Consider the following 12,708-nt stretch of genomic DNA (forward strand, 5'->3'; position numbering starts at 1 on the left):
GGTTGGCGCTCTTCGGGTCTGAATAGACACGTTTTCTTATTTCCGGCCCGTATCGGCCTTTCAAGGCTCGAGAGAGCCGTAGGCAGCCAGTATCGTGATTGATAACGTTTCTTTCTGCTAGCCACAAGTATATTGTATAATGGCAAGGTTTACTTGTTAAACTCTGGCTAGACACACTAAGGTAGCTAGATTGTCTAGGTTTTGGTGTCGATTATATCCAAGGTTTCGGGGAGAGGATAGTATTTACCTAGGTTTTAATCATCAACCCTGGTGTCGTCTAGCCTCGGCAGAGACCAAAGTTGATTTTCTCCTTGGGTTGCTTTCCATGGTATCGTGTGCCACTAGCTAAAGCCTTTCTATTCTGTACCGTACTAATGTCCCTTCGTCTTGTAGGGTATGCTTGTAAACTGTCTTGGCCTCTGCTGTAATTATCTGTAACTAAATTCCGCGAATTCATTCACGCTGGGCTCCACAGGTAATATTCAGAGTTTCCGTTGAACCGGCTCGGGTGGCTCGGCTCGCCGGTATAGGCAGAAACCCTTATAATCACTTGACAGTCGACACTCTGGCCATCCGCGCATTCATATTAATTACATCAAGAGACGCTCGAGTCTGGCACTTATTATTCAGCATAATGTCGATGGCGACATTTCCAGCGGCTAATTGATGTGGCACCCACTCGGCAATGGAAGACGCCATTTGGTTTCTGGAAATTGCTAGGCAAAAGCTCCGATGTTTGCGATTGAAAACGGCCACCTGGTATATTAATCCGACCGGCAATCCGGCAGTTGTTCTTTGCTCTTTCTGGGTATACCTAATCGATTGATTCGGTAAGCGGCTCCAGCTTGTGGCCATATTATGTATTTCCTTGGTCGATGGATAAGGCAACTGCTCCGGAAACAGACGTGTGACTATTTTGACCGTCAATGGGAGGTTTTTCTTGAAAACTGGGTTGACGGAATCAATTACCCAAGCATGTACGTACCAACCTAGGCAGGGTGGCATCTGTCATGGCTTGGCCTCCATCTGCAACGGTGCCTGAAACGTCTGACTCCCGAGGCGATGATGTGATCGACAATAGCCAGTACGCCGCTGATTACTCAGGAGAGATGGTGATGATGAAATCACTGCCTCCGGCCACGGCAAAAAAACTAGCATCTGATGTAATAATCATGGCTAGCGGCACAGGTTTTGGGAGGGACGGTAGTAATCGCCCAAACGGGCCAGGCAGGCCAATTGGCCGCATCATAATTACGAGTAAGGGGCGTACCCTGCCTTGGTTCTAAGAATAAATAATTCAGTCGCCGCCGGTTTACTCGGTACATCTGAGGCAGAGGCGCTGACAGAAGCTTGTCTGAGTCAGAACGCCACGTTTTCGTTATGTCATGTTCCCTCCCTGCTCTGTCTGCAACAGAACGACGGCGTCGGGTAATATTACCGAGCCAGGCCCACACCAAACTCGCCCCTGCCTGCCTTGCCTGGTCGGTTCACCTCAGCTGCCCGCCCTCTCACCTCTCGCGCTGCACGCGGCCGCCTCTAAAGACGAATTGAGCGCCAAGACATCCTAAAAGGTGTCGATGCGTCATTCCACGCCTTGCTTGACTTTCACCTTCCGGTTGGTTCCTCATCTTGGGCTGATTTTTATTTCCGTACCTCCCTTAGCTACCCATGATTAATATGCACGGCGCATGGTTACATACAACAACTGCATCGCACTTGCAATGCGCTGCTGCACCGTCCTGCATCCATTCGAAAGCCAAGCCAAGCCACATGCTCATGCTGCTGCATTTCACCTCAAGCTCTTATCTCACTCACCTCGTGACCTTCTTGAAACAAGTTCCTCTCCCCTCCCAAGTAGGTTGCCATCTTATCGTGGTCTTATCCCAATCGCGCACCTCCGCCCCGCCGCCCCTTCTGCATCTTAGCCAGTTCTAGGCATCCGCCGACGTTAAACCGATTGGGGGCCTTCGTAACCGACGGAGTTTACGCTTTGGTCTAGGCCCCCGCTTTGCATTTCCAATCGCCCCCCCCTTGCCTTGGACCGACGCGGTGGATTTAGATCGCACGCACCACCACCCAGGCGGCTCGCTCTCCCCCACACTTGGAACTACAAATCTATATCACCCTCACCTCAGCGCACGGCGCGCCCGGGGGCCTGGTCTAGCAGTAATTTAGACTTATTTCTTTTGTATCTGTGTGTGCGTCTGTAATTATCTAGGCGGTGAAAAATTTCCGTCTCAACATTGTACTGTTGCGTCGCAGTCATCTTTTTACAGACACGAACACACCCGGAGTTCCGCCGTCTCGTTTCAGAAGAGAACCTTGCTCCGTAATCCGCAATGAATTGATGAATAAGACCATCCATGGTCGGATCGTCACTACCTTGGTTTCTTGACCAATACTACGTAATATTAAAAATAAAAACACGAGGCGCCGTTTTTGGCTTCTCCCCCGTCTTATTACCACGCAGTCACACACCTCAACATTCGCCCGAAGACGGTCGGCTGTCGTTGCCGTCGCCACCCGGCTGGAGTCATTACCTCCGGCGCTTGCTAAGGTAGGTTATTTGCAATTGGGGGTAGCTTGCAATTCTAGGGCTTGGCTTGGAGCAGCCCCCAACAGCCCAAGACCCGAACCAACCTTCGTAACTACTACGCCGGGCAATTGCCTACACACACACGCACACACGCATCACCCCATAATTTATCCCGCGCGTTAGGGGGTGATGATGCGGTTGTGGATTGTAGATTGTGGGTTGCGGGACGGACGGGATTGCTTTGCTACTAGTTTTTACCGCGGCCCTCTTATCCCCGCGACCGTGAGCCGGCCGTCATTCTTCTTCTCTGATGACCCGGATGGCCGTTCGTTGGGCAGGGGTGCAATTTCCGTTCTGTTCGTCAGTTCTTGTGTTTGACTGTCCGCAAAGCCAACAGCGTACCCGGGTTTCATTCCCCTGTTTTGGTGCGACCAGAGAAACGCCCTCTTTTGCCCTCCGCTGCACTGCTCTCCGCATCTCACACCCCTCTCCCCTCCCCTCCCCACCAAAACGCCCCGCCGCGCGGCGCGCCCCAAAGTGGACTCTTTTGGAATCACAGCCCGAATTTCTTTTCTGTGTGTGGACTTTTGGTTGGGTGTGCTGCGTCCGGTCTGCTGAACGACACCACCGTACCGCACCGCTTGCTGTGGTTGGGGGTTTGCGAGACCAACGCTAATTAGTTCTCTATTGTGGAGTTGTGACTTTGCCCTCGTCGGTGCTAGATTAGGTATTCAATCGGTGTCAAAAGCCGAAATATTTGTTTATTGGCTGGGGCAGCATGACTGGCGTCCGTCGTGTATTCTTGAATTTCCCCGTCATTACGGAATAATTACCACACCACAGTCACAAACCACGAAGTTCTCCTCGGGCGCCGCGCTCCTAATTAGCTACCGTGGCACCCGATGGATGCTACCGATGTTTTTTTGGGGTGAGCATACAGGACGCTACTGCGTAAAGTTGCTTTTGGGTGCGACAAGCGATTGGGCACATGATTTTTTTCGCATTTAGTTTCTATTTGATTTGTGCCCCATGCCATGCCCATGCACGGGCGGTAGCACTAGTAGCCACGAAGCCACGAAGCCACCACTCATTGGGCGAGCTAATCAATCAACAAGAAAACTGCGTGCATCATCTGCAATGAACCCATGCATGCACGCACAATCACAATCACAATCACCACTCGTAGGCCGGCATTTTGCCGTTCGATTCCTGCTATGGTGTACATACATGCCCGGAAACAGATGATTTGGTTGCTCTGATATACTTAGATTAACTTGCGCCCTCGCTGCCCAAAACTCGCCTGTTCTATAATACGCTGCTACTTACCTGCTGCAGCACTTCGTATAATCCAATCTTGTTCTCTCCCCCACCAAAAATCAAGACGTGTGGGTGCCCCGCGGCACTCGCTATTGGCCGTGTCCTGCTCTTGAAGACTGGATCGGTTATTAGTGCGGGAATGTCGGTGAGCCACATGCGGTTTCTCTTACAAATAGCATCGCGGTGGTGAGTCATAAAACCTTATCCCTCGCCACATACATAAGGTGATTATCTTGGAAACGAAAAGAATAAGGGCGAAAATAATACTCCGATGCGTTTCAGCCGTTGGCTTGATGGTTCTGCCGCCTCATGACCCAAGTACGGAGTAGTGGGATGATAGTTGGGCTTCGGGGCGTTGCAATTGGCCGCCCGTAATCAACTGCGACATTTTAGGGCGTTGATAAGGAGGTGTGTCATCGCGAGATTGACTTGTTTTCTACTAGCTCTTCGCAGTCCTCCCGTAGTTTCCTGCGGCTGGATTTATTGAGTGGTTGCAGGGGGCGGCTGTGGGAGGGAGGGAGGGGCTGGCTGGCTGCCATTCCCTAGAATGGATCATTATTCCCGTAGCAGCAGCAGCGAAAAGGAATAATCGCCGTTGGGGTATATCAGGCCTAGTACGGCGTACAGGGCGTGGCAGCAGTTATGGCGCCGCGAAGGAGCCAAGCACCCCGATTGCTTCTGTAACGCAGAATATAGGATTGGGCCTGCAGTCCAAATTGCTATGGTGCGACGCCGGCAAACGCGTCAACCTAAACCATTGGGCAAATGATTTATTGAATTCTAGGGGCGGCAGACGTCCGAAAGTGCGAGGCGAAATAATCCGACCAAGTCGATTCCATACCAGCAACACTCACCACAGTTCGTGGGGATTCAGCGGCCGAAAATATCAATAGAGCCTCGTTCTTGCAGCAGCAAGATTCTACTTAGGATTTAGTCGTTCCTCAACGTTCTGGAAGGGGCCCGATAGAGGCGGCCAATAGGAGCTGAGTGGCCCTTGCGTGAAGGCAGCTCTATCGCTGTTACCCTCACCGAGTGCTACTAATTGCTCCGTGGAAATTCCGTAATACCGAAGCCGAATGACGAATGCAATTAATCATTGCGAGTAAAAATATCAAGCCACATGATTCTAGAGGCTGCCCATCATTTGCCACCTGTGTCAACAAGGGCTTGTGTAACCCGGTGGATCCCCGGCAGCTCCGGTTGTCTGTCATACCCCTCGCCAGCCTAGTCAGTAATCCAGGTCTACATAACCGAGAAACAGTACGCCATTGCACGGCAAGGAATCGACTTGAGAAGAGGGCTGGGCCACGGTAACTATTTTTATTTTGTGTTGATTGGCTCCTCTGGAATCTGCAAATGCTCAAAAACCGCTGTCACATGATGCAACGATTGCGGCGGAACTCGACGAGAATAGGGACTTGGCGGTATGAATTATGATAATGCAAAACCCAGCCTGCCCGATGTAAAAAAAAACATGGCGGCGCGCACTGTTTGAAATTGCACGCTGCTGTTTCTGCATTGGGTTTGTAATATCATTCATCGTTCTGTACGACTTAAATGCGGCATGGCATTGGCGTTGGTTCGTGGATTTCGGGATGGATCCCGACTAACTTAGATAAGGTACTAGTTGTGTTTCGTTGGAAGCGAAAGGCGCCTGTGGTATGTTTATTGTAGGGTTCTCATATGCGGTGCAATGATGGTAGCCGAGCATAGCTTTAGGCTCCTGGGCCATTTGGTGAATTACGTTATCAAGATCTTGGCTACGACCCTGCTACGCCGCAAGCGAGCATTGCCGGTTGGTTCCAGACTGGTCCCGCAAAACCTGTGGGGGGGACAGCCCGGGCCGCGAGATCCCGAAGATCGTCGAGATCGTGCAATTGTCAACAACGTCAACGTCGGGCAAAAAAAGGTCGGTCGGTCGTCGCTGCGCTGGCGCAGCCATGTTTCACTCTTTACTCCTTCGGTTGATAAGCTCTTGTGCAACAAACTTTGGCAACCAACGAGGCCAGTCTGCGGAACGACAAGAGCAGCTTGGAGTAATCAACAGCCTCTTCTGTGCAATACAAGGCAAAGCAGTGCAGAAAGAGTGTGTTAATTACTCAATAGATGCCAATGGGCGCGCGAGCTAATACCGTGTACTCCTGGTGCGACTCGACGGGCCGGACGGAGTTGCAACACGGGACTGGCAAAGGCAAACACTAGCCGACGGAAGTTCGTTCTTTCCCACTACGAGGTCTGCTATATATGCACTTACTTCTGAGCTTTGCTGATTGCAGCTAACAATCCGGTTCGAGTGTCGGCGAAGCCCTCAAACAGGCCAACCAACAATCCGAAGTCCCTACGTAGCCCGGCTTTAACAGTGACCCAAAACGGCGAAGCTACTCAAGGTTGGGGCCCAGCCAGAAACAGTGGGGCCCTCGAGTCTCAGGACCGGCCAACAGCGCCCCGAAATACAGGGACGGGCGCCCAACAGCACCACCCACCTCCATCTTGTTCGCCGCTCGGAATCACCAGTTCACAGCCAATACCGAAAATTACCTGGGCATGAAACGGCATCCTGTACGCCGGTCGAGTGGCCGCAGACTAGTCCGTCCGCGGATCCAGAGACCCAACGGACCCCACGGTCACAACGGGCCGCCCGGATCGAACTCAGGACTGTTCCTCACTGGGCTGGTTTCCGGACAACCCTGGCTTCTAGCGTTGTGGCGGGCCACTGTGCTGAGCCACTGCGCCGAGCAGTCGCCTTGAAATCGCCGTCATTGAAACCTAGTTCTCGTCTAGTCTTGCCGTTGCCAAGAAAGGGGAACTTGATTAAGGTACCTTCCTAGACCTAGGTAAGTGGTACTCCGTTGGTGGTGGTCAGAACTGCCCATGCATGACAAAACCAACGCTAGTTTCGCGGAATATTCGCAAAAGCCCGGCCCCTCCCCAAAACCCCCCCCAACGTCGCATCCGCGCGGCTGTGAAAAGCGGCACGGGCGCTTAACTCGCCACTTCAGATGAGTGGTGCCTCCCTCGAAGAAACAAGGCTCGGGCACGGGGTGCAACTCACAGGGTCCCCCTCCCTCGCTGGCTCGTGGGGGCCGAATTCCCATGCGGCTGCTGTGGCCGGCTGGCTGGCCGGCCGTGGGTGAGGGCTGCTGCGATTGTGTTTTGTTTCGTGAAAACAGTTGTAGGTAGGCAATTGCAGAGAGTCGAGGGAAAGGAACCCCGAGCCAGCCTGTCAATTAATCGACTCCGGTCCGACCCAGTTGCACCTTGGCAATCCCGTGCGGCCGCGCGACCAACGGGCGGCCGTCCCAACACCTTGTTTGAATCCGGGCTAGGCTTCTGGCTGGTAACCGCGATTTGAGTTCGATCTAGCCTCGTTTTCCAAGGGTTCTTGTGCAAATGGCGACGTTGCGATGTGATGTTTTTGTTTCCACTGCCTGACTGGTACGTTGCGTTGGGCAGGCACCTCGCACTTTTCAAGCTCGAGACCAACAAGCTTCGTGGCGTGAAATCAGGTACCCTATAAAAACGAAACCTCATGTGTGAACAATGTTCGGACGAAAATCGCACCCGATCGAACCATTTCACTGCCGCCAAGGAGTCTCGGCCGACTAGCCCGACCTCTGCTCTCGCTTTCCCCTTTCCAAACCCCCTTTACTACACCTTTCACCCATCAGAGTCTAAAATCGGTATCATCATTCGCCATGTAGCCCGAGTGCCGAGAGCTCAAGGCGCGAACCGAACAGGACGCGTCGCGTCACACAGACATTGCGGCGGCGGATGCCTGCTGCATCCCACATTCCGACTCTCGGACTTTGAGTCTTTTTAGGGTTCAAGGCGCCAATTTCGTAGTGCGAATCCCGCAGGACAGTTTTAGAAACCTAGAAGGAGCCTGAGCCTTTAGGCAGCCGTAAATGGGACCTATTGAAGACGTTAGCAACTGACGGTCATTGATAATTAAATGATAATCTCGCCTTGTTCAATGAGCCTGCCAGCCGTTTGTCTATCGACTCAGGCGAGTTGATTGCGCTATGCGACTAATCACAATTACTTACGTGTAGGAAATATGGGCTGCACAAGCTGGAGAGGCCAGGACCAGGGATAAACACTTACACTAGTTCTAGAATTGCCTAGATGCCGGTTCTCCAGACTTGAGACGCCGAGTTTCGGGTTTAGCCCTGTGTTTGTAAGAGAAACCCCGTGCCTGAAGATCCTGGTTTGAAGTCGGTGGATCTTACCCGGGCTCGAAAACACACATCTTGTTTATCTTGCTCGTCGATGACTCAATTCGGCAGTTGCAATTAGTGGCAGCTCGGCAACTCGGCGCTTGTAATTCGGCGACTGCATGGGAGATGGATGCACTGTCGAATTTCTTAGACTACACCCGCAGTCACGCACCCTCTTTTTCAGACTTTTTCAACATCATGCTCGTTCATTTCTAGAATGGCCGTCTCAGTGAAAATTGCCATCTCTACCCTTGCCGCGATGTGACGATAGTGACAGCCTCTTAGATTTCTGTTCGTCCGCGGCAATTCTAGTCGGTGTCTGGTTCTGAGTCGGCGTTGATCTTTGCAAATGATAATCTAATCAAGCGGTGGAGGGGCGCGTATCCGTATAACGTACAAATAATCATAGTCGCAGCAAACGGCAACGCATCCCCGGACATGGTGTAGTGTAGGAATTAGAGATCAGAAATCCGCGGGTGCAGACTCCTGGGTACGTAATCCCCATCTCGACTAGTCAACGCCGGTGCGCAGTGTCGCCGCATGAGGCTCCCCTTCCACCCCCCCAAAAATAAGCACGCCCTTGCAGAAAGCGAAAAGGCGGCGTGTGATGTCAAGATTACGGCTGGTTGCATGGTGTGCAGACGGCCGACGCTAAAACAAGATCGCGTTGCTGACTCGCTTCGGATATCACCCGTCCCAGGTGTGCCCCAGAAGCCAAAAATGAAAGATGCAGTGTGAGCTGCCTTGCGCATTTTTCGCCTCTAAAAACTGATATCTATCATCCATATTGGACCTGCCCCGGACATTCCGCGGCTACCTTAACAGTCTAGTGTGGGTGTTTGGAGTGTTGGCTGCGCACGCAAAACTCCCCGACATCTCTTTTCTTTTTGGGTAACACAAGCAAGGTGCATGTCTTGTCACTATTCTCGCCCCCTCCTTGCTCTGTTACGTGGAAAACAACTTGGAATTCACAATTCTCCGTGCCTGCCACGGGCTTTTTAACTTAATACACATGTGGGGGGGCAAGCGGCCAAGCACTTTACTCGGTTTGCGCCCGCTTCAAGTTTTTTGCGCCTCGATCCTAAAAATCCCGTTGCTGCGCTGCGCTGCGCCGGCCGTTGTTGCTGTTGCTGCCGTGCCCTCGGCAGCCAAGTCCGCTTTCCACATATCTCATGAGGCAGTTGCTTCGAACCTTAAGTGTGTCTAGATTGGGTTAGGTTGGCTCTGGTGGGCCGATGGAACTGGGGAATCCCGTCTGTTCGGATTTTGGGGGCCTTTTGTAGGGACCTGGGTTCCATTCCGTCTGAGCCCCTGCGGTGACGTGACGGGAGGTGTGGGCGTCCAGGTCTTCTCCGTGGTCTCCGTCGCTCTGCTGCTCGGTAATCTTCAAACGCTCGGCACGGTTCCTTTTCCGAGCACCTCACCAACCTTGTGCGTACTGGGCCCCATACACACCAATTATTTACCTTCCTCTAGGTAGCTACCTGTAAACATTAATCGCCGAAGGCCACCAAACCCGTCAAATCCAACCGCCACCTAAGGTAAGGTACGTAATCCCGCCGGTCGCACTTTGGTCACCGTTTCAGACCCGCACGGTTGACCATCCACACACACACACACGCACACACACGTGACGGCTCGCCCAGAACAGCACACGCAGAAGCACGCGCATGACGGGCTCTTTCTCGCTCATATATGTCTTTTCGCATCCGACTTCTTTTCAACACCGCCACTCTTGACTCTTGTATTCCGAGAACTCGTATTAGATGTGTCGCTAGATGTGTTGCCCCAGTCTGGGGTGGGCGTCCTCTGAGCCAAGGGGAGCGCACGATGCAGGGAGTGGGCCGACCACAGCATGGTCGGATTAGTCGTGGGCTCCCAGGATTGGGTCAGCAGCGTAGGTCTGGGCGTGGTTCTTTCTGAAACCCCTGCCGCCAGCCGCGGCCGCTGATTGGCTGTCCCTGACCGGGCACAAGCTTTTATGCAGGCTTTATTAACCTCTCATTAAAGGCAGCCATCTCTTTGGGGGGTGTGTGTGGATACTGCACCGCACCGCAGCTGGGGGGCGACTACTGGGGCGGCGAGCCAGGTTTGTGAAGAGTGAGGTGCGGCAATTGAAATCTCGTTTACCCCGTACGTATGGATATGCACCCTGCTCGGGCGGGCGCTTTGTTCATACATGGCACCTACCTATCTATTCTACAGCTAATCTATACTCACGATAACGCTACTGGTGTGGACTATATACGGTAGCGTATGCGAGGTAGCGTCCCTTTTCACCCACGTGGTCGTCAAATGATAGACACTGATACGCAGACTTTTTGCTTACTCATTTTACACTCCGGCTATAACCTTGGCTAGAATTATTTATTATCTGTTCTTGTTATTCTGCTCTCGCCGTTTCGTCTCAACTCAACGAATCAGACTAAAAAGTTTATCTCTAATTCTTTGAATCTCTTGTGAGGTGATAGACCCGATCGGCTAGGCGCCATTTGAATCGGATACCCGCAGAGTCATGCATGACTTCATTCTCGCTAGCTAGCCGCTCTGCATCACTATTACCGTCTGTATGAAATTCAGCGTCTGGACGACGTGTGAGCCTGGTGCCATACGGCGCTTTTAAGACTTTCTGTTACTATTTACCTAGTCATGAATATATCCCAGTTCTCTCTTTCAACTGTTATTATAATTGATGGTTTACCCCAATTGCACGAGTCACGCGTTTAGATATAATTACTTCGTTGATGCATGGGGTGGAGCTAACACGCGTACTCAGCCCGCGTATACGCTGTAGCTTACTCACAAATCATGCCATCTCAACCATGCACTTGAAAGGCATACAATACCTACATATACATGAGATACCGTCGCCGAGGCGCTGTGAGGCCAGCATCGTGTTGCTGGACTTTACAGACCGGAGGTTGGTCGAGTTGTCAAAACGGATTGGAGGATTTAAAAAAGATACACGTATAAGACGGCAAGGAGCACCTGAGACTCTGTTTGAGGCGGGGGTGGTGGAGGGTGTGTACGGTAAAGTAGGTGTGTTGTCGGCGTTGCTCCGAGATCAAGCCAGCAAGCACTTGTGAGTGGGGTGGGGGGTGGCTGAGATTGTTGGTTGGATTTGTCTGCGGCGAGGGGACGCCTTGAGCCAAAGGGGGGAACAGTACACGAATGGAGAGCACCCAACGTGGCGGCGCTGCACGTCTTGGCGAGGGAAATCCGTGGAACTTACGGAGGAGAAACGGCCGTACAAAACGGGGTGACGAGCGGGAAAAAGCAAATTTGCCCTTGCCGGCTGCTCGATCGATGACTGGTGGTGAGGATTCTCCCTGTGGGAAAAAATCCCTAGTGACCTCGTAGCGTGCACGCCCTAGGCCAGCAGCTTTCCATGGCGGCTCAGCAGTGCCAGCATGGAAAAGGTGGGTGGGCCCGTTGGTTCCGGAGCGGTATTGTGCTGTATGGTACGGTACGGGGACATACGCTGACATCCACTTTGAGAATACGATTGTCAGACCGTAAACATAGGAGGTAAGATTAGCGCAAAAGAACCCTGTTGGTCATTCTGACAGCACGTCAGCCACGGACTCTGCTCGCCATCCATGGAATGGAGACGGAGTGTCCCACCACAGCTCCCAAGTGCCAAGGGGCGCAGCGTGCTCGCTCGCTCTGGTGCGTGTAGTGCGGATGTGGGATTAACATTGCACACTGGTGCAGAGCAGCAGAGACGGGAGTTGCTGGCACCTGTTTATACGGGCCCTGGCGATCCCTGGCTGCGACGGGACTGGCCAGTTCGCCAACCGCCCCAAGGCACCGAAGCTACCACTAGTGCCTGCCACCAACAAACTCCAACGAGCGTAGCTGCGCCGTTTATGCCTCAGGCAGCCGGCGCTAGGGCGGAAATAGAGCAGAATACCTAGGCCCTCGCAGTCGCTTCCCATACGGGGGGGCGCTAGCTAATAATAATAAGCAATGCTAGCTGTTTTCCCTTTTTACTCACTCCATCTCCCACTCCCAGCTTGACCCTTCTTCGGCCACCCATCATCTTTGATCTCGCACACCCGACCAGACTGTCGATCAGTCGCCATCATTCCGCGACGCGACCGTCTTAGAGATCACTGCATTGGCCGGTGCATCTTGCTCCTTCCTTGTGGCTTTATTTGAAATTTCGCATGACTCGAGAGCAGCCAGCCTGCCAGTCATTGCATCGCACTGCATCGCATCGCACCGCATCGCATCGTCGCATCCAGACAAACACTCTTCACTCGACCTGTGGCCGACTAACTGACCCAAAAACTCGAGGTGAGTTGAATCAACAACCCCCACAACACAAAACCCGTCGCTTGCAGAACGTCTAGCGGTGTTCGGCTCTCCACCCAACATATTTCGACAACTGAACGCTTCGCTTCATTCCACCCGCTGCAAGTGCAGCATGCCGCATCAACTCTGCGCTTTCCTGCTCTTTTTATTTCTTTTTGACGCGGCCGGCTGGTCGCAAACCTGCGCCTCGCGTTGCAAAAAGCAGACCCACACACAGCCTTGAACCTTGCATGCCTTCTTCCCTACCTTACCTATCTGGTCTGACGGACCACGTGCTCCCCTCACCTGCTTCCTTCACCAATCTGGTGGGACTGTTTTCAT

The 12,708-nt window shown here is 52.7% G+C and overlaps 1 protein-coding gene across 1 annotated transcript; it reads left to right on the forward strand.

The window, feature by feature from the left end:
* The first annotated feature begins 3,771 nt into the window (after nucleotides 1-3,771).
* On the forward strand, nucleotides 3,772-4,365 carry B0T26DRAFT_721073 (uncharacterized protein). Its single transcript, XM_060442516.1, has 2 exons — nucleotides 3,772-3,791; nucleotides 3,863-4,365. Exons 1-2 carry the CDS (start codon nucleotides 3,778-3,780, stop codon nucleotides 4,041-4,043), a joined length of 195 nt encoding a protein of 64 aa, XP_060292590.1. The 5' UTR covers nucleotides 3,772-3,777; the 3' UTR covers nucleotides 4,044-4,365.
* The last annotated feature ends 8,343 nt before the right edge of the window (nucleotides 4,366-12,708 follow it).

Source organism: Lasiosphaeria miniovina (genome assembly GCF_030549165.1).
Source record: "Lasiosphaeria miniovina strain SMH2392-1A chromosome Unknown B0T26scaffold_6, whole genome shotgun sequence".
Taxonomy (NCBI): domain Eukaryota; kingdom Fungi; phylum Ascomycota; class Sordariomycetes; order Sordariales; family Lasiosphaeriaceae; genus Lasiosphaeria; species Lasiosphaeria miniovina.